Source organism: Solanum lycopersicum, chromosome 2, assembly GCF_036512215.1.
Source record: "Solanum lycopersicum chromosome 2, SLM_r2.1".
NCBI lineage: Eukaryota > Viridiplantae > Streptophyta > Magnoliopsida > Solanales > Solanaceae > Solanum > Solanum lycopersicum.
The window spans coordinates 43,129,737-43,151,905 of record NC_090801.1 but is presented as its reverse complement, the minus strand read 5'-3'; the positions used below and the strand labels follow the sequence as shown (position 1 = coordinate 43,151,905).

The following is a 22,169-nucleotide window of genomic DNA, read 5'->3' as shown; positions in this document are numbered from 1 at the left end:
AATCCTCCTTTCCATTTTCCACTCCAAACTTCATAAAGTCCAAAACAAAGGTTGCTATCTCCCGATCGAGAGTCAGTTGTTGTAATGGTAAGATTATTTGGTCCAACATATGATCCATTTGATTCAACATTAGCATCTTTTGTTAAATAAATTTTCTTCCATGATTGTTTTGATCCATATTTTACCATAAAATAGAGGGGTAACTCATTAAATCCAAATGAATCTGGTGTCAATTTCACCTTGAACTTGACTTCATATTTTGTGTCTTTTTCTACTTTGTCACACAACCCTGTTACCTCTAGCCAACTCACTTGTACAAGTGTTGCTGGATCCTTTTCCCTGTTCATCATCAAATACAATCCAACATTACGTCACATATCTAAATCAATTTTCAATACAAAATATCCCATTTTTTACTATTCTATCACATACCTACTATTACTATAACAAAAATAATATGTGCATTAGTAAAGAGAATTAAATCATTTACCAACATTAATGAATTATAATTACTCAATCTTCATAAGAATTCACTCTGATTATATGAATATGTAAAGTGTGGCATGTATACTTACTCTTTGGGTGATTTCCAATATCTTCCATCCTTTCCCCAAACGATATTAAAGGCTGAAGGATAAATTCTGAACTGCAAGAAAACTAATATGTAAGAACATTACATTAATTTAACTAGACTATGTTTGAAATTAAAAAATGAAAATGAAGATCAAACTAAACGTACCTTGGTCCCGTTTTCTAACACCTCAGAGATATGATTTCCTACATAGTGTGAATCCTCCATGTTGAATTAAAGTCTTGATAACGTATAAATATTTGAGTTTTATTATTTGCCTACAACCACACACACACACACATATATATATAGAGTATAGCTTGAAACCTAAAGTTCCCTTGTCAAGGTTAGCTTTTTAAAGTTATATGCAACCTTTACTCTACGTAAGAAATGCGACGGAATCTCTTAATCGAAATCCTTAAATATCAAAGGTCTTATATTTCAACTTATTCAAATGAATTGTCCTTGTCTGGTTCATGTGGTGTGAATAAGAATTAGTCAGGTCGCTTTGATTTGGAATATATAACGAAAGGTTAAAAAAAAAATAATATGGAATCAAGTAAAGGAGTAAGACATGATATGGGATTGAAAAGGGAAATTCCTCTTTTAATTTGTGCTTGTATTGCAAGCTTCACTCACAATCGTTAATATTCTCACACGCTAAGTATCGTACGTACCATTTATATTTATCTTCAATATATTTCTTTCATTTTCATAACTTTTTACTAACCATTATTAACTTGGGTTATGCTTAACCAATTATTCATTCAAGAGAGGAAGTAAAAGGTATAATATGTTCCTGTTTAATTTGGCCATGAGAATTATTAACTTATTTTTATAATAATACTTTTTTTACTGTATTTTAAAATGAATGTATCAATTTTCCAACTCCAGCATCACAACATATACATAAACTGGTATGATTTTTTCTCTTCTTCGCAAAAACATCATTGACATCACGTAATAACGCATTTTATATTACCTTCGTGTAAACTCTTAATGCGGATAATTTTTTTATGCCAAACACCTACTTAGTTTGTCTTTTAAATTCACATGAACCATTGGCGTACGTAATGCATGTTACGCGTAGCAAAGGATCCGAAAGTGCATTGTAATTAGTTACCTTTTTGTTTACATTTTCTTTCTTCCAAAAATAGAATTTTGTTTAGGCCTTATTTTAGTCAAACTAAATATAAAACTTATCCTATTGCATATTATATTTTAGAAAGTCACTTGAGTAAAGTTTCCAATAGATAATAAGCATATATTAGCTTTTACTATTCGTATAGTTTTTAAATATTTAAATTTTTTGTTTAAAATATTGAATTAATTTAGTATAATTTAAGTTTAAAAAATTGAATATATCTTCATCCCCTCTTGAATACATCTCTATCGTTTCTTGAATACATCTCTCTCCTCTCGGTACATCCATATTCCCTCTCAAATATAGCTCTCTTCTCTCAGATTCATCCGTGAGTTATGTGTCTGCAATGTTTCTTGAATAGCAATGTATCATGATCAATGTATCCGCATGTCTGCTGATAAATCTAAAAAAATTTTAATTCTAAGATTTTTTTTTTGTAATTTGAAAAAAAGTAGAGATATAATGTAATTAACTCTTAAAACAATAAAAATTTATGTCATTTTAACTTTAATTTATGTGACATATTTCTCTGTAGTAAATTTCAAAAGAATGATTTATTAATATATTTAATAACATTTTGACTTTAAAATGTACATGTTATTCTTAGTAAGAAGATTTATAGTCATATGAACATCTATGATTTATTTTAGACCACGATTTTTAAAAGTTTTTTTTTTAAAAAAAAATTCATTTTAAGTCAAATAAACATTTAAATCAAAATGGAGCGAGTACAAACTTTAGTTAGGTTATTTTTTTTTTTTAACTATTTTGTTGTTTAACATTTAAAATGAAAATGCTAAATCCTTTTCATAATTATGTTTTATAGTTTTTTTTTTATCAATATCTAGTAGATGATAACCAAAATTGTAATATAAATCAGTAATAAAGTAACATAATTTTGAAATTCAAGTATTGATATTCATTGAGAAAATATTTATTTATAAATTGTAAAGCATTCATAATCTAATATTTAATATGTTTCTTACTCTCGACGAATGACACTAGTTTATCATGATTCAAGATTGTAAGAAGTAGAAATCACGATCAAAAAGTACAATTCACTATTATATGAAGGTCAATCTGCAGTTTATATATTGTGGAAGTTTCCTAAGTATATGATATATAATTCTATGACAAATTAATTTTTGATCTCATATATTTATACTATTTTAAAATTTATCTCTTTAATTAATTATGTATTTTCTTAAACTACAATTATGCGATCATTATTTATCAATTCTTACATTATCAGCTCTATATTCTTCGTTTTTATCTCTTTAGAATTGTGCTTTTTTGTTTTCTTATTTAAGTCACAATTTTTTAAAATAAATTAAATATTTTCTTGGAGATAAAATAAGTTAAATAAAACTATATGAATATTTTGTGTTTAAAAAGCATTATATATAATTAAAAAGAATTGTGCTATTTTTGTTTTCTTATTTAAGTCACAATTTTTAAAGATAAAATAAATATTATTTTGAAAATAAAATAAGTTAAATAAAACTATATGAATATTTATGTTTAAAAAGCATTATATATTATTAAAAAGGAAATTACATACATATAAGAATGTAGGATTATACTGAATATGTTGTAGTAATAAATATAGATGAATGATTTGCATTGTCAAGAGTATAAAGTAAAAATATTTTTCACATTATTTTTATAATCAAACAAATACAAATTAATTTTTAAAAATAAAATAAAATAAATTTATGGGTCACACATGAAATAGAACTTTCTCTTAATTTTGAAAAAAAAATTGGATTCTTCTAGAAAATTAATTTGATAATTAATTATACATTATAAATTTAAAACTTTGCCCATAATATTGATTAAAATTACAAAATAGGAAAATTACATACATATAAGATTGTAGGATTATACTGAATATGTTGTAGTAGTCACAAATATAGATGAACGATTTGAATTGTCAAGAGTATAAAAATAAAAATATTTTTCACATTATTATTATAATCAAACAAATACAAATTGTTTTTTAAAAATAAAATAAAATAAATTATGGATCACACATGAAACAAACTTTTTGTAAATTTTAAAAAGAAAAATTGAATTCTTCTAGAAAATTATTTTGACAATTAATTATACATTATAAATTTAAAACTTTGCTCATAATATTGATTAAAATTACAAAATAGTCATTGATCGTTCTCATTATGACTCTTCTATATAATAATAATAATAATAATAATAATAATAATAATAATAATAATAATAATAAAATATGAAAAAAAATACTTCAAACACGTTAGATACAATCTTGAACTATGTTGTCAAGAAAAGAATATTTAATTTAAGAGGTCCACGTGAGGACTCCAAAAGAAAAAGAGATGAGATCAACATAGAATGGGACAGAAGCATATATTTGTGTGTATAACAAGTTGTAAATAAATCTTATCTAAGCCATACTTTTCTAAAGAAAAAAGTGGCAAACAACCAAATCATTTTCCTTTCTTATCCCTTCCAACCTAGTTGTCAAAATATATTCCTCTAATGTTAATAACTTTATTCTCTAAGAATCCAAGTAATAATGCCTTTTATTGTCGAAAGAAAATAATGTATTTATGTTCTTTTCATACTTTGGAGCATGGATACACGCGTAATTAGGGTGGTAATTGAATATTTATCACTATTGAGGGTTCCTATTAACTAGTACTCCATTATCTATAATATTGGGCAAATTACATAAATAACATAATTTTAGAGCAAAATTACAATATATTCCTTAAAAGTATATACTTATAGATTCTCTCAAACGGATATAATAATATAAGCATTGATACATTAAAAAGAGGGTCGGATATATTAATGGCCAAAATATTAAAGCAACGATACATTAAAAAGAGGGTCGGATACATGCGCCGATACATTAAAAAGAGGATCGGATACATTAATGGAGGGTCCGTGTCGCGGGGCTATTTTCTCAATCTCGTAAGATAACAATGTAGACTTGCACGGATCTACAAATGCTCAATCCTAACACACAAAAATCGCAAAAGAGTGCAGCAACAAGACAATCTCAAACAGTTCACACAAGCAAACGAAAGGCAAAATCGGAAGGCCAAAGTTGGGAGGCAAGTGCCAATATTCTAGTGTATTTCTATAAGTCCTTTTACAAGAGTGAAGTGTTGGATTTTAAAAAGGTGTGAATGGAAAATGAAGAGTTGCGACTTTTATGAAGAGTTGTGACTTTTATGAAATGTTGCGACTTTTATGAAAAGTTGTGAGTTTTATGAAAAGTTGCGACTTTTATGAAAAGTTGTGACTTTTATGGAAAGTTGTGACTTTTATGAAAGGTGACGACCTTTCTGAAAGATTGTGACTTTTCCAAAGGTTTGCGACCTTTCCGGTAAGGCACAATAAGAACCTTTACGCACTATCCTTTGTTTTCAATAAATTGAGGGATTTCCTCTCATTTTAAATAGAATTTATGGACTTCTTCTTCAACTACTAAATCTAGTATTCTAAGTGTACTTTAATGCCGTTGAGTGATTCGCTGACACCGGAATTTTTGGTATCTATACTCTGGTGATTGAGATCATTTTACCCTGGGAGGTCATATTCCAAATCAAACCTCGGATACTAGAGGGAAATAATTTCCTTAAGGGGACACTGTGAATTCAGTGGACTTGATCTTTTTCCTATTAAAATTTTTTCCGATTCTAGTACGTGTTTTACAAACTTTAGATTTGTGAATTAATTTCAGTTCTTCTATTCTTTTGTCCTTCACTTGTTCATTAAACTTGGTAACTTCGTATTTCTGCAAAATTTGTTGGAATCAGTAAGATTCTTTATACGCATATTAACAACAATTCTTCTTTAAGAAAAGTATTTCATATATTTTTTTTTAAATTTGTTTTTTATTCTAGTTTCGCTACTAGTTTTAATTTTCTAGTCGTGAAAATGTTCTTAAACTTTGTTTTCTTACAAAGATGTTCAAGGTTTTGTTCTAAGTATGTTTGGAATACAAGATGAACAACATGAAGTTCTTAAAAACTTCCTACAAATAGCTAATAAACAAGCTAAAACGTGATGGAACAATGTCCTAAAAGAAAAGCTAAAAATGGAAACTTTTACAAAAGTTAAAAGTAGGGGGAAAAGATTGCTACTTTATTTCCTAAAATCGCAGGTGCATTCGTCAAGCCAAAAGGCATGACCAGACACTCAAAGGCTCCATAACGAGTCACAAAAGTTGTCTTTGGTTCATCACATTCGGCAATCCGAACTTGGTAATAACATTTCCTCAAGTCCATCTTCGTGAACACTTCGGCATGTCTCAAACGGTCAAATAAATCAGCAATCGAAGGGATGGGTTATTTGTTCTTCATCGTAACATTGTTGAGGGCCCACTAATCGATACACAAACACAGTGTCTCCTCCTTTTTTTGGAATAAAACAGGCGCACTAAATGGTGCCTTAGACGGCCTGATATTCCCGAATCCATCAGCTCCTTGAGTTGCTTACTCAGTTCCTCAAATTCTGGGGGTGCCATACGATAAGCCATCATGGCAGGTGGCTTTGCCCCGGGAACCAATTTAATATGGTGATCAACTTCCCTTCGGAGTGGCAATCGTTGGGGAAGTTCTTTTGGCATCACGTCCTTGTTATCACAAAGAACTTGCTCAATGCAAGGAGGCAAAACTACTTCCTCGAACGAGTTTTCGACGCCTCCAACGAGGGCAACAAGAAAACTTGGTTCATCTCTCTTAAAACCCTTAAAATTTTGCATCACAGATAAGTTCATCCAATTTTGTGGTATCCGAATAAGGGGTACAATGCAAGAACCTCCGGCATCACTGATGTGAAGTTGGTTGTGACGCGGCGAAATAGAAGTGTTAACCTCGTACCAAAAGTCCAGCCCCAAAATAATATCAAACATGTATATGAGGGCAAATGTGAAGTCTGTCAACCCCGTCCATCCTCCTGAATCCATGGGGACTTTAAGAGCGAAACCATGGACAGTAGTGGGGAGGGCATTGACAGTCTTCAACATAGTATCGCTGGCAACGTAACTCAGGCCAAGGTCCTTGGCCTCTTTCTCTTTCACAAAATTATGAGTGCAGTCTTGTCCACCATAATTCACACGTCTTTGCTATTCAACTTGGCATTAACGAACAGTGATTCGCGCAGCCTTAGACTAGATGATTGAGTAGCAAACGCATCAAGTTTCATATGAATAGACAATGTCATATGATTGAACAAACCAACATGTACGTTTTTTCCTTTATTCGTCCCACTATTCTGCCCACTTTGCTCACCAGAATGACCTCCGATTTGCGTTGCAGCCTACTTTTGCTGCTTTTGGGCAGCAACCATGACACTTAATTTACTCAATGATGGCAAGTAACGGGCAGCATGAGTTGGTTCACCACAAATATAACAACCTTCACGATGAGGAGCGCCTCTCTTGCGGTCCTCGTAATTATTGCAAAAATTAGAAGGTTGGAGGGTTATGTTCGTGAACTCTTTCACATAGTCCCGAATAGAGGTTGTTTATTTCAATTCCCTTAACCTCAGACAGCCTCATGAACAAGTTTTGCAGATACAACTGTCGCTAAAGTTCTTCCTTAAACTGCTCCCAATCGTCAATAACACAAACCCCCTTGTCCATGTCTGACTTTTTCCTCTACCTCAAGAACATAACTGTTGTCCGAAATTTGGCAGCCTCTCTATGCATGTTAAGGTATACAAAGTAGGCATCCATTTGCCACAAAAATTCTCAACGTCTTGAGCACTCCTTTCATTGGGTTTGGAAGCCTCAATACGTGTCTCACGTACAATCACGGGAGCAGCAACCCCCGCCTCGACAGTCTCATCAACCTGTCTTTTCAAGTCTCCTGACTCTCTACAAAGAGAGGAGAGAGCCTCAGTGAGCTTGAGTTTGAGGTCGGTCAAACCTTCTTTGTGAACTTCCTCTAGCTCAACGAGATTGTTCTTCACATCATCCAAACCTTCAAGAGCTACAAATTCAAGAGAACTGAAATTGTTCTCAACAACAACAATACGCCTATTTAGGATCGACAACCCCCCCTCAACTCTGATGATCTTTTCATCGAGTTGGCCGGTGTCCGACCATTCCCCCTCTTCCCCAACGACTCTACCACTAACATATGGGTTACAAGAAGGATTTCTTACCTTGATATTGTCACATTTCTCGGCAGTGTCCCTCCGGACTTCCAGCTCCTCTTGGACACACTCTTTGTTCCGTTGGGACTTTGACGTCATGCATAACTGAAGCTCTGATACCACTTGTCACTGGGCTATTTTCTCAACCTCATGGATAACAATGTAGGCTTGCACAGTTCTACAAAATGCTCAATCCTAACATACAAAAATCACAAAAGAATGCAGCAACAAGACAGTCTCAAACAGTCCACACAAGGCAAAATTGGAAGGCCAAAATTGAGAGGCAAGTGCTAATTTTCTGGTGTGTTTCTCTAAGTCTTTTTACAAGAGTGAAGTGTTTAAAAAATTCCTACAATAATCTACTAAACAAGATAAAACGTGCTAGAACAATGTCCTAAAAGAAAATCTAAAAATGGAAACCTTTACAAAAAGTTAAAAGTAGGTGGGAAAGGTTGCTACTTTATTTCCTAAAATTCAAAGTGACCTATTAGCTTTTATCCCTTGTCTTGGGAGACATTTTGGCTGCATGTGTGGGTATTAATTGTTCATCCAAGTCTTCAAGCCATATCCCATGGTTGAATGAAATTGACACTCCGTTCCAGACCCTCCATTCGCAATATAAATCTGCCACGTTCCCGAAAATGCTAGAATTTAATGGTGCACCTTGCAGAGCGGTACAGTCCAAATGAATTAATGGTCAAAATATTAAAGTGCTAATACATTAAAAAGAGGGTCAGATACATATGTTTATACATTAAAAAGAGGGTCGGATACAATAATGGAGGGTCAGAAACTAATGACATTTTTGACTTAAGAGAAAAATGTGGAATTATGATGATTTGTAAAACTTATAGGGGGCAATGGTAATAAACAAACTAAAAGGTATGATTTATGTTATTATTCCAAAGATAATATAACATTGTACATCATTGATTACTTAAATAAACAATTCGGCAAAATGAGAACGTCTAAGTTTCACTTGCTAAGCCTTCTCAAAGTTCTCTAAGTCCACAAATGTAACTAACAAAAAAGTTGGACATATCATATATCTAATCCATATGTTAGACATTTGAATTCTATCAAAAAAATATAAAGACTCTTTGCCCTTTTAGGGATCTGATCAAATTTGTTGTATAGCGTAAGATAGTTGAGATGTAATGATTAGATCATTCATTTTTGAATTCTTCCTAAATTTTACCCTTTTCGATATTGACCCCAAGTTTTTTTTAAATTGTGTTTTGAGTTAAAAATTGTGAATTACCAAAAGTTTTTATTTTGAAAGGCTTAAGTTGTAAAAAAAGTGGTTTATGTATTTTTTGGAGTTTCGATTGTCGGAATAGAATTTTGTCAATTTCACCATCTTCAGATGATGAAATGTTGTCAGTTTCAGATTCGGAGTCTTTTGAAGGATTTGAGACCCTAAGTTAGAAATTGTTGAGATTTCAGCCTTTGGGTTGACTTTGGTTAACATTCAGGGTTTGGATGCTCGGATCTAAATTCCAAGAATTTCATTCGATTCAGGGGATGATTTCAGGCGTAGGTGAGGTCTTAATTGAATTTTAAAAGTCCCGAGCTTAATTTGGCCTTTTTAGGCATTATGTCCTTTTTTAATAACTTACCTGGGACTCAGATCAAGGAAACCTTATATTCGTATTTCAATGGTTCCTTTGTGTCTGGGACGTCGAGTATAGTCTATTTGAATATATGATTTGTGTTACAGGTTTCGAACTAATCTTCAGGGTATATTTGATGTTTTGAGAGTTGATTAATATTTTTTTAATGCTAGTGTCCATTGCTTTGCAAAGGGTACCTCGCGATCATGAGGTTTGTGTTAGAAAGACTCTGATCGTGAAATCGAAGGGCTCTGTTGATGGGGTTCGCTTAAGTGAACCATGGTTCGCGATTGCGAAAGCAAACTGTAGTTCTAGAAAGCGAGACCCTTAATTTTTGTGAGGTTCTCTTAAGCGACATCTCAGACCTTTTTGGCCTACCATTTCGGGATTTTACCCTATTTTCCCATTTTTGAGTTTGTAAAATCCTTAGAGGTTATTTTAAAGATATTTTCGCGGTAAATGAATTGGGTAAGTCTTTAATTTGTTACTCTAAAATTCATTTTCCTTTTATTATTTGTGGATTTTAACAAAAACTTGAGATTTGGATTGACAATTAACAAAGTTTTTCAAGAACTTGAGTTCTATAGTAAAATTGTGATGATGAACTATTTTTTTAGTTTCTTTTTTTTCGGAATGGTATTCACTATTGAGTTCCAATTGCCTTAGATAACACTAAGGATTTCATATTCGAACCTCATTTTCAGAATTGTGTTTTAGAGTTGATTTATCCCATTTTTTTTAAAGTGAATGATTTGGATGTTGTTATTTTTTGAATCTTATTATGATTACTTGATTAATTAGATTGTGTGATTTTGGACATCGAAAAGTGAAGACTCAAATCTTGGATTGACTTTTGATGGAATTGAGGCAAGTGATTTCTAAACCTTATAAACTAGTAGAAGTCTTCATTTTGTGTGTTGAGTAATGATAATGAGGTTATAGGTTCAATTACTCCACTTGATTGATCTTAATTAATAAAAAGGGGATTCACATGAAAGTCAGTGAGATCTTAATCCACGTTGCATATGTGATTTATGAGGAATGTAAGTTGTCTGAACTCTGCTCTACATTATTGATTGATACTACTCCCAAAATATATAACTTAATTCTCAAATAAAAATACTCTCTCCGGCTTGAGACAAATTGTAAGCATTCTCATTTGTAATATCATTATAGAGTGTATTACGAATTCTGTGATGATCATAGAATATCTAATTCTCTTTAGCTCTTACTTTTTTCATACTTGTTAATTAGTAGAATTTCATTACCTCATAGGATTGACAAGTTAAGGTCTAGCCCCACTTTCTTGTACTTATTTATTTTAAGAAGTTTTGTTTTAATAAGAAACTACTACACACTCTATTTAGCGGAATAATTTTATTTTTTTAAAGAAAAAACGTTCTCAAAAGGGCCTCATGAAGAGGTAATTACTCTATAATAACTTACTTAGAAAAACTCTTATACTTTTATAAAATTTGCTCTCTTTCTCCATGTAAAAATGATACATTCATGAATATTGAATTCCCTAAAACTCTACCAAAAAAATATACTTTAAACTTTACTCTTGAACTCCCTTACAAATTCTCAAAGAGCAAGTTAAGAAATAATATTTGATAAAAATATTATCTAGGAAAATTAGTAAATGGGGTTTGTGTGAGAATATCAACATGATGTTACTCAAAAATCTCAATGAATAATATATAGCAACTTATAATCAAGAATTAAAAAATTGAAATCAATAATATAACTCATCTTAGAAATTCTCGGAATTAAGGATATAACCCTATATTAAATTTTTAATGACTCTATTTAGGTGTAGGGCGTGAAGAAAAACTAAATCTATCATATGATTAGTCTTACATACTTGGAAGATCAAATTTCTTAGCGAAACTCAAAGAAAGCTTGAAACTCTAAATTTCTCCTCTTGGATCCTTAATCCAACACTTGAAAGCGTTAATGAGAGTACTAGGTCTATAAATATTGTTTAGAACATTATTCAGGTGTTAAATATTAAGGTTTAGAATAAGAAGGGGTGAAAAAAGATTGCACTAATTAACCCTCTTAAAAGTTTGTGGAAAACCTTCCACGGCTGCATTTATGGTTCATGGTTTCATATACGGATCTTAGATCCCATTCGTGGAATTTATAATGAGATTTTAAGGTTCATGAGTTCATTTTACGAGCCCAAGCTATGACTCATAAAAGTTTCTATGACCCGTAGATGGGTCCGTAGGAATTGGACCCTAAATATGACTCTTAATACATTCTCCATGATTCAACAGTACAGACCATATGTCACGGGGTCAATTTTCACACCTCGTGGGACAATCAAGAAGGCTTGCACGACTCTTCTAAACTCATTCCAACCAAACACAAAAGGAACGCAAGCAAGACAGTCCACAAACAGACACAAACAAATAAGGAAAGCAAGAAAGGAATCCAAGTCTTTGGGAGGCCAACAAGCCAATTTTCCAATAATCTTCCAAGTTCTTGTACAAGAGAGAAAATACAAAGTAAGACAGATACAAAGTATGCTAAGTATGCTATGTGATAATCTGTCTAAGACAATGTACAAAACTTCTAAGTAAGCTGAAAAACGTGTGGCACCAACTCTTCAAAGAAAAGGCTATATGTGACAGATTTTCCAAGGCTGAAAAATAGGCAGATTTGTCTTTCCTGCATTACTGCCACATGGCAGACTGGCTGCACAGATTTTTGTCTTCATGCTCTTGGCTGGCCTGGTGAGCATGGCAATTTCCTCCATTCTTGCAAGGAACCTCCATCAGTTGGGAGGGAGTTTGGCAAGGCTTTTGACCCTCCAATCCTTGATGTGGTGGTGCTGCTTTGTTGGAGACGTTGGATTTTAATGTACCGCCTTGCGAGGCGGGCTCCTCCGCCTGAATTGGCGATGACCCCAACGCCACACAACTGCAAGTACTGATGGACTTTGTCGCGAAACTGCCACAAGTCCTCGTACTTTTCCCAAGTCGCCTCCTCAGATGCCGTTCCCTTCCAGTGAACTAGGAACTGTGAACTAGAATTGTTCCACCCTTTTCCACAAACAAGTTGGTGATCGATGATAGCCTCAATTTGTTTGTCCACGGTAGGCGGCGTGATGAAGATTCTGGCCCTCTCAGACTGCCCCCGCTCCTTGTCTTCCTTGTCTCCGAAATAAGTTTTCAATTGGCTTGCGTGGAAGACAAGGTGAATCTTCAAGTGATGAGGCATGTCAATCCGATAAGAAATTTTGCCAGCCTTGGCAATAATCTCGAATGGCCCCTCATATTTGCGAATTAAATTCTGATTCACACTTCGCAACGACTTGAATTGCCTTGGATTGAGTTTCACCATAACTCGATCCCCAATTCTGTAATCCACCGAACGTCGCTTATGATCAACAAATTTCTTCATCTTCCGGGCAGCCTTGTCAAGGTACGACCGTGCAAGATCGACTTGTTCTTCCCAAGCTTTGGCCATCTGATAGGCACCCGAACTTTTGAAACCGGCGTCGACGGGCAAGGATTGGGGCGTATTAGGCTGCTGCCCCATTGCTAACTCAAACAGACTCCTTCCTGTCGCCTCACTTCGCTGCAAGTTGTACGAGAATTGGGCAGTATCCAGCAGCCTTGCCCAATCCTTCTAACATAGTGCCGCAAGTAGCACTCTAACAGTGCGTTGATCCTCTCAGTTTGCCCATCTATTTGAGGGTGAAAGCTGGTCGAGAAGTGCAACTCCGACCCCAATAAGCTGATTAAATTCCCTCCAGAATGAGCCAGTAAACCGAGGATCCTTATCGCTGATGATATGCTTGGGGATGCCCCAATACTTAACAACATCATGCAAAAAGATCTGGGCAGCTTCTTTGGCTTTGCAGTTAGCCGTCGTGGCAGTGAACGTTGCATATTTGGAGAAGCGATCCACCATGACCATTATCATCCCAAACCCCTCCGAGTTTGGCAAGCAAGTGATAAAGTCCATTGTGACTCTGCCCAAGGCTTTTCGACAATGGGCAGCGGCTCCAGCAATCCTCCCGGCAACTTTGTCTCAACCTTGTCTTGTTGACAAATGAGGCAAGTTCGCACATATGTCTCGACGTCAACCTGCATCAGAGGCCAATAGTAAGAAGCCTCTATCAATGTTAGCGTTCTCCTCTATCCTGGGTGACCAGCCCAAGCAGAATCATGGCCCTCCTTAATCAATGTACGCCGAAGGTTAGCCCACTTCAGAATGTACACACGCCTGCCTGTTGTGTAAAGCAGGCCACCTTCTTCCCAAAACTTCTTCATCTTGCCTTGCTGGGCCAAGGTGAAGAGTTGTCTGGCTATGGGATCACCCTGTAATCCCTCCTTTATGTCATCAACAAGTGAGCTGCAACTCGAGCTCACAATGGCAGCCAAATTTAAAAAGTCGAATTCTGCTAAGAAGTCTTGCCATCGGGCTTGCTTGGCGGACAACTTCTTTTGGGATGGGAAATATGTCGTCGCGACGTTGTCCGTCTTGACGACAAAGTGCGCACCCAGCAAGTAATGGCGCCACGTTCTAAGGCAGTGGACCACGGCTGTCATCTCCTTCTCATGAGCCGAATACCGCCGCTCCGCTTCGTTCAACTTTCTGCTCTCAAAGGCTATCGGGTGGACCTCTTGCATTAGGACGCCACTGATAGCAAAGTCTGATGCATCAGTGTGGACTTCGAATGCCTTAGAGAAATCCGGCAAGGCAAAACAGGCTCTTCCGTCACAGCAGCCTTCAGCCTCTCGAAGGCAGTTTGGCAAGCCTCCGACCAATTCCAATCACATCCTTCTTCAGCAAGTCCGTGAGAGGAGCTGCGATTGCTGAGTAGTTGAAAATGAAGCGACAATAGTAATTGGCAAGGCCAAGGAAGTACCTCAATTCTGGTACCTTCATTGGAGCCTCCCAATTCTTGATAGCATCTATCTTGTCGCTATCCATCCGAATCTCGCCGTGGCTGATAGTATGCCCAAGGAAATGGACAGTCGGTTGGGCGAAGCTGCATTTTTCCCGCTTCACATACAATTCATTGTCGCGCAAGACTTTGAACACTTCGCACAAGTGCTCTACATGGTCCTCCATGTTGTTGCTGTAGACAACAATATCATCCAAATAAATAACAACAAACTGATCCAAGTAGGAGTGGAACAGTTTGTTCATCAATGTGCAGAATGTCGCCGATGCGTTCGTCAACTCAAATGGCATTACCAGCCAATCGAATGCATCATAGCGCGTTACACAAGCAGTCTTCGGTTCATCACCTTCGGCAATCCGAACTTGGTGATAACCCTTTCTCAAGTCCATCTTGGTAAACACCTTTGCCTGTCCCAATCTATCAAATAAATCCGCAATCAAAGGAAAAGGGTACTTGTTCTTCACCGTGGCCTTGTTGAGGGCCCGGTAGTCAATGCATAACTGCAGCGTCCCGTCCTTCTTCTTTTTGAATAAAACAGGCGCACCAAATGGCGCCTTGGACGGCCTGATGTGTCCAGCATCCAGCAACTCCTTGAGCTGCTTCCTTAACTCCTCCAATTCCGGGGGCGCCATACGATAAGGCGTCATGGCAGGCGGCTTTGCCCCTGGAACCAGCTCAATTTGGTGATCAACTTCCCTTCGGGGTGGCAGCCGTTGGGGATGTTCTGTTGGCATCACGTCCCTATTGTTACTAAAGACTTGTTCGATGCAAAGCGGCAATGGAACTGCCTCTGTGCAGCTTTCAGCATCTTCGATGAGGGTAGCAAGAAAAGTTGGCTCGCCTCTCTTGAAGCCCTTGACATGCTGCATTGCCGATAAATGCATCCCATTTTGTGGTACCCGAATAAGGGGTACCACACAAGAACCACCGGTGTCACTGATGTGCAGCTGGTTGTGACGCGGTGAGATGAATGCGTTAACCTCATACCAAAAGTCAAGCCCTAAGATTACATCAAACGCATCCATAAGGGCAATGGTGAAGTCAGTCTGCCCTGTCCACTCTCCTAACTCAATTGGAACTTTGGGCGCAAAGCCATGGACGGTAGTAGGAGTGGCGTTGACTGTCTTCAATTTTGTGTTGCTGGCAACATAACTTAGGCCAAGCTCCTTGGCCTTCTGCTCAGTCACAAAATTGTGAGTTGCCCCGGTGTCCACTATGATTCGCACGTCTTTGCTGTTCAACTTGGCATCGACGAACAGTGATTCTCGCGGCCTGACGCTAGCTGGTTTGGCAGCCAAAGCAGCAATTGAAATGTGGCTGATCAGTGCAATGTGATTGAACATGCCAACGGAAACGTTCTTGCCTTTGTCTGACCCGCTACTCTGGCCATGTTGCTCCCCGGCGGAACTTCTGGCTTGCATTGTATCCTTTTCTTGCTGCTTCTCAGCAACCACCATAGCGCTCAGCTTTCTCAATGACGGACAGTACCGAGCAACATGGGTCGTCTCCCCACAGATGTAACAATCTTCTCGATGAGGAGCACCCCTCTTGCGGTCCTCATAATTTTTTCGGAAATTGGAAGGTTGATCACGAGTGTTGCTTCTCGTGTCGCTGCCTCTGTTGGGATTTGGTCTGCTCCTGCTCCTGTTGCTGTTGTCGACTTTGGGAGAGTTTTGCTCCTGTTATCCCTCCCATTTTCCGCATCACCATGGAAATCGTTGAGCGATTCCGCCACTACAATCGCCTCATCTATGTCATGCACTTGACGTCTTTGCAGCTCTTGCTTGGCCCAGTTTTGAAGGCCATCTAGAAAGTAAAACAGTAAGTCCTCACTCGTCAGGCTTGGAATTTGAAGTGTTAACTTCGTAAATTCCTTAACATAGTCCCGAATGGAGGAGGTCTGCTTCAACTCCCTCAACCTCCAACGGGCTTTGTGAACGACATTTTGAGGGTAGAACTGCCGTTTGAGCTCAACTTTGAACTACTCCCAATCGTCAATCTGGCAAACCCCCCTCTCCATGTCTGCCTTCTTCCGTCGCCCCCACAGCATGGCTGTATCCGTCAAGTACATAGCTGCCGTTCTGATCTTGGCAGCTTCGCTATGCATGTCAACATGTTCAAAATAGGCATCCATCTGCCATAGGAAGTTCTCCACGTCTTGAGCACTCCTTTCCCCACGAAATTCCTTGGGTTTGGGAGCCTCAATACGGGTTTCACGAACAGTAACGGGGGGAGCAACCCCCGTCTCGGCAGCCTCATCAACCTAACGTCTTAACACCTCCATCTCTCTTTGAAGGGAAGAGATGGCCTCGTTGAGCTTGAGTTCAAGGGTGGACAGACCCTCCTTTTGAACATCCTCAAGTTCAACAAGGTTATTTTTCACCTCGTCCAGCCCTTCAATGGCTACGGACTCGAGGGAACTGAAGTTGTTTTCAACCACAACAATCCTTCTATTCAAGGCCGACAACCCCACCTCAACTCCGACGGTTCTCTCATCGAGTTGGTTGTTGTCTGCACCTTCTTCTTCTTCACCAACAGCTCTACCAACAAGAGAAGGGTTACAAGAAGGGTCTCTTACCTTGCTCTTGTCACGTTTCTTGGAAGTTTCCTTCCGAACTTCAGGCTCCTTGTCTTGTACAACCTCTTCATTACGTTGTGACTTCGATGTCATGCTTCAACTGCTGCTCTGATACCACTTGTCACGGGGTCGATTTTCACACCTCGTGGGACAGTCAAGAAGGCTTGCACGGCTCTTCCAAACTCAGTCCAACCAAACACAAAAGGAACGCAAGCAAGACAGTCCACAAACAGCCACAAACAAATAAGGAAAGCAAGAAAGGAAGCCAAGTCTTTGGGAGGCCAACAAGCCAATTTTTCAATAATCTTCCAAGTTCTTGTACAAGAGAGAAAATACAAAGTAAGACAGATACAAAGTATGCTATGTGATAATCTGTCTAAGACAATGTACAAAACTTCTAAGTAAGCTGAAAAACGTGTGGCACCAACTCTTCAAAGAAAAGGCTACATGTGGCAGATTTTCCAAGGATGAAAAATAGGCAGATTTGTCTTCCCTGCTTTACTGCCACATGGCAGACTGGCTGCACAAATTTTTGTCTTCATGCTCTTGGCTGGCCTGGTGAGCATGGCAATTTCCTCCATTCTTGCAAGGAATCTCCATCAGTTGGGAGGGAGTTTGGCAAGGCTTTTGACCCTCCAATCCTTGATGTGGTGCTGCTGTTTTGTTGGAGACGTTGGATTTTAATGTACCGCCTTGCGGGGCGGTACACCATAGCTCTTTCTAAGACGATCATAACTTTTTATTACAAACTCCAAATGAGGTAAACTTGGTGGCATTGGAAAGAGGACACATAAAAATTTAATTTTATAGGTCATGTTTTCCTAATTAATTATGCAATGATAGGTATGATCATTTGAAGTTGATTTAAGTAGAATCTTATATCAAACTTAATTGTTAAGGAAGTTTCAACTCAACTTTGTGATATGTAGGGGATGAGATTCATGTGACCTTAATTTATATTCAAATCCATTTCCACAATAAATAAATAAATGACCTTAGCACCTTAGAAAAATTTAATAATTACCCAATACGACCTTAGACACAAATGAAAAATAGTTTGGACCTTAACTTAAAAATTTCCGCCTGTGGTACAGAGAGGATCACCTTATTTTAGACCTCAGGAGAAAGTGAGGATATCATTTATAGCTCCATTAATAATGATTGAATACCAAACATTGTCGATGGATTCCATGAAAAAATTAATAACATCCTTGCTAAAAATCGAGTTTATAATCAAGATCATGACAACCTTTTAAGAAATCACTTTGATATTCCAAGATCATGTAAGGGAGAAGAGGATTGAGCCTTTTTGGATAATATCTCTGTGATTATCTTAGGAGAAAAATTACTAAGACTTCTCGGTCTAAGATTAGTGAACTTAATAGGGGAATCTATTCTAGGAATTAAAGCCAAAACAATGTGTGAGAAAATTTTAGACAACGTTCCTTTTTTTAAAAGAAAAATTGAAAATATTTGTAATGAGCCTCATGTTCATTTGCTAGTTCTTCTGTATGTTATATTTATTGAAAATATTTGTAATGAGCCTCATGTTCATTTGCTAGTTCTTCTGTATGTTATATTATTTTGTATCATGATAACGATTTGTATTTGTATATAACTAGAAACTTTATATGTATATGAGCATATCATATGAATGTAATACTCAAATATACAAATATATATATTATATATATATATATATCAAACAATTTTTTATATACTAACAAAATATATATAATTGTTTTATACAAATACTTAATGCTCTTCAAATTTGTCTTGAATTGATGTACTAGACACAAATATTTTTTATTTAAAATATTTGTCTGCATAAAAACTTTTAATTATATGAATCCAATATAATACTTAAATATAATAACTTAATTATATGTATGCCTCAAGCAATTTTTTATATAACTAACAAAATATAAAATTTTTTAATTATATATAATTATGTTTTATACAAATACTTAATGCTCTACGAATTTTTCTTAAATTGATAAACCAGACACAAGTACTTTGTATTTAAAATATTTGTATATATAAAAACGTTTAATTATATGAATCCACTATAATTCATAAATATACAAAACATACACATATGCCTCAAACAATTTTGTATATGACTAACAAAATATAAAAATATTTAAATACAATTATGTTTTTATACACATCCTTCTTGTTCTTTAGATTTTTTCTGATGAACCAGACACAACCTCATTATTTCTTTCTCGATTAATTACTATCAGAATCACTGTCTTCGGCGTTGCTCTTGCTTCCTTTCACAATTTTCATGTTGTTTTTCTTGACTTTGTTGATAACTTCATGGAGTGCAATTGGATCATTTTTTTCTCCTGGATCTCAATTCTTCAATAGATTCATCCATTTTGTTTTGTAAAAATTGATAATCTGATAAGTAATGAGAGAATTTTTATAAGCATAATGCATATACAATTATTGGAAGAAAAAAAAAGAAGAAAGAAGATTCACCCACAATTTTGACAATTTCCTGTGAAAATTGACAACACCATTAGAGGGAGGAGCTGAAATTCAAATATCAAATATGAAGTGAAAGAGTGATTTTAGAAGAAAAATAGAACACGAGGATTGAAGAGATAAAATTGATTTTGTATAAAATCATATATAAAATCAATACTGCTTTAATTCAGTATATAATTAAGAGATGGTGGGTCCTATTATTAATGATAACAAAACTGAAACGATATTGTTGACCATAAATGAATTAAACTATACCCTAATTGATTAATAACCTAGGGATGTTTTCTATTTAATGTAATTTTCCCTTGAAAGAATAGTATGTATTAAGACCTACTAGTCCATTTGGACTCAAGTCTCCATCAGTTGCATTTTCTTTGGGGAAATTTTTCAAAATGTCAATATTTTAGCATTTAAGAGGACTCATCAGCAACAATTTCAATATTTAGTAAAAATGTCATTTTAGTTTGTTATGTATCTTATTTATGTTTGTATCATTTATTTTTATTTAAAGAATATAATTATTTAATAACAAAAAGGAGAAAATTAAGGGGGAAATATTTCAAAAAAAGGCAAGCATCCTTAATTTTCTCATCAATTACATTTTCAAATAAAATTTAAATTTTGTTTTTTTTTCTCCAGAATTTGTACCTTTTTAAAATTATATTCATTCCACAATATATTCTATTTATATTTATTATAGTTTTTTATTAGTTTGTATTCATTCCAATAGATATGTCGAATTTATCTATATAGTCATTTAAGAAATATATTTGTATTTTCATATATTTTTTCCCTATATAGTTATTTTTTTCTTCAAAAATCCTGTATGTATTCATTTCAATATGTATTTTATTTGTATTTCTATTTATTCTAGTTTTTATTTAGAATTTTGTATAATAATATATAAAATACAAAAAAATAGTATGATGAAAAAGTGAAAGAAATATAAAATTGAAAAGAAATAATTGAATATTTGGTGTACTCATTCTTAAATAAAATACATAACTAGTTGACATACCTTTAGAATAAATACAAATTAGAAAAAATGTCAAATTCAGTTGACATACCTTTATTAGTTTGTATTCATTCCAATATGTATGTCAAATAAAATGTAGCTATTTAAGAAATATATTTGTATTTGCATATATTTTTCACTTTGTATTTATTTTTCTTTTCAAAATCTTGTTTCCTTTTCTAAGTCGTATTCATTCCAATATGTATTTGTATTTGTATTCGAATACAAATAAACTAATAGAAAGTTGTTCTTCTTATAAATAAAATACGTAACTAGTTGACATACATTTGGATGAATACAAATTAGGGACAAATACAAGATTCATAAACCATGCAACATGAAATTTTTAATAAATACAAATATTGATAGTATACATAGTGATTTGAATACAAATTAAGAAAGCATACCAAATTCTAAAAAAGAACTATAAATACAAAACAAACTAATAGAAAATTGTTCGACAACTATCCGATCTTCGTCGTCTTTTTCAAGATCCTCACGAGTAGACAAAGATTCTACATTTGTGTTCTGAATTTGAGGAAGGTTTTGCACACCAATGAGTCTTGTAAATGTTCTTACCCTCTTTCTTCCCTCATTTTAGCAGCGGATCATACATTATACACTATTCGTTAAGTAATAAATAAATTAAAGGATGAAAAATCACTAGAAATTGGTTGATCAAGATGAATACCTCTAGTAAGCCTCTTGGATTCAGCCATTGGAGAGTAAATCATAACGGAAATTGAAAAATACAAACAACATTTTTTTAAGGTTTAAACAAAAATAAAATTAGAAAAGAAATCTGAAAATAGGATAAAGATTAGAGATACCTTAATCAAAGGGATTCTTGTTGATTCAATTTTGGATTAAAAAAACAACCAAAATATAAGGCAAAAAAATATTTGCAACTTGAATGTTGGAGGAAAATCTGAAAAGATAACCATGAGAGAGAGAAAAAATTAAATGGGAGAGAGAATTAACAATTTGAAAAGATAAATATGAGAGAGAATGTTTTTTTTTTTAAAAAAAAGGATATATAGAATTAATTGAAAAAGAGAGATAAAATAGGAGGAAAATTGGGACACATAAATTTTTAAAATAATGACATTTTTGACATTATTGCTAATGTTATAAAATCAAGCTTATGGCAATATAAATATAAAGAGATGAAGACAAGAGGAGTAAGATGGAAGATAAGACTTTCTTCTTATTCAAGAATATGCAAATCTCATATGTATCTATATTACAATAGTGAATGAACAACCCTATTTATAGAGTGAGAAATCACTCCAAAGGTCACCATATTAAGTATCATAATAAATAGCTACATTCTTATCCAAAAAGGTTCATGTAACCTAGTGAATATGAATGGTTGTTCATGTACCAACCTTATGGACTATCCACTCATTCAATGAATTTATAACACTCCCCCTTGGATGTCCATAGATAATGTGCCTCGTTAAAACCCTACTAGGAAAAACCCTGTCGGAAAAAATTCTAGTGAAGGAAAAAGAGTACACATATCTTTTGATACGCACCATACGCACCATTTGTTGCCTCATTAAAAACCTTGCCAGGAAAACCCAGTGGGAAAAAACCTCGATCAAGGGAAAAAGAGTGCAACGCGTATTGTACTTCCCCTGATTAAAACATCACTTAATTTCTTGTGATGATGTCTCCA

General features: G+C 35.0%; 1 protein-coding gene across 1 annotated transcript in view; it reads right to left on the bottom strand.

The window, feature by feature from the left end:
* Positions 1 to 1,062, bottom strand: part of LOC101246577 (protein PHLOEM PROTEIN 2-LIKE A9) — a 1,267-nt gene extending 205 nt beyond the window's left edge. The window contains exons 1-3 of the mRNA XM_004231532.5: positions 740 to 1,062; positions 576 to 646; positions 1 to 339 (exon numbers count right to left, since the gene is read on the bottom strand). The exon at positions 1 to 339 is cut by the window's left edge and continues 205 nt beyond it. Of these exons, the coding sequence (XP_004231580.1) occupies positions 1 to 339; positions 576 to 646; positions 740 to 799 (470 nt within the window). The 5' untranslated portion in view covers positions 800 to 1,062. The remainder of the gene's footprint in view (positions 340 to 575; positions 647 to 739) is intronic.
* Positions 1,063 to 22,169: the final 21,107 nt, after the last annotated feature.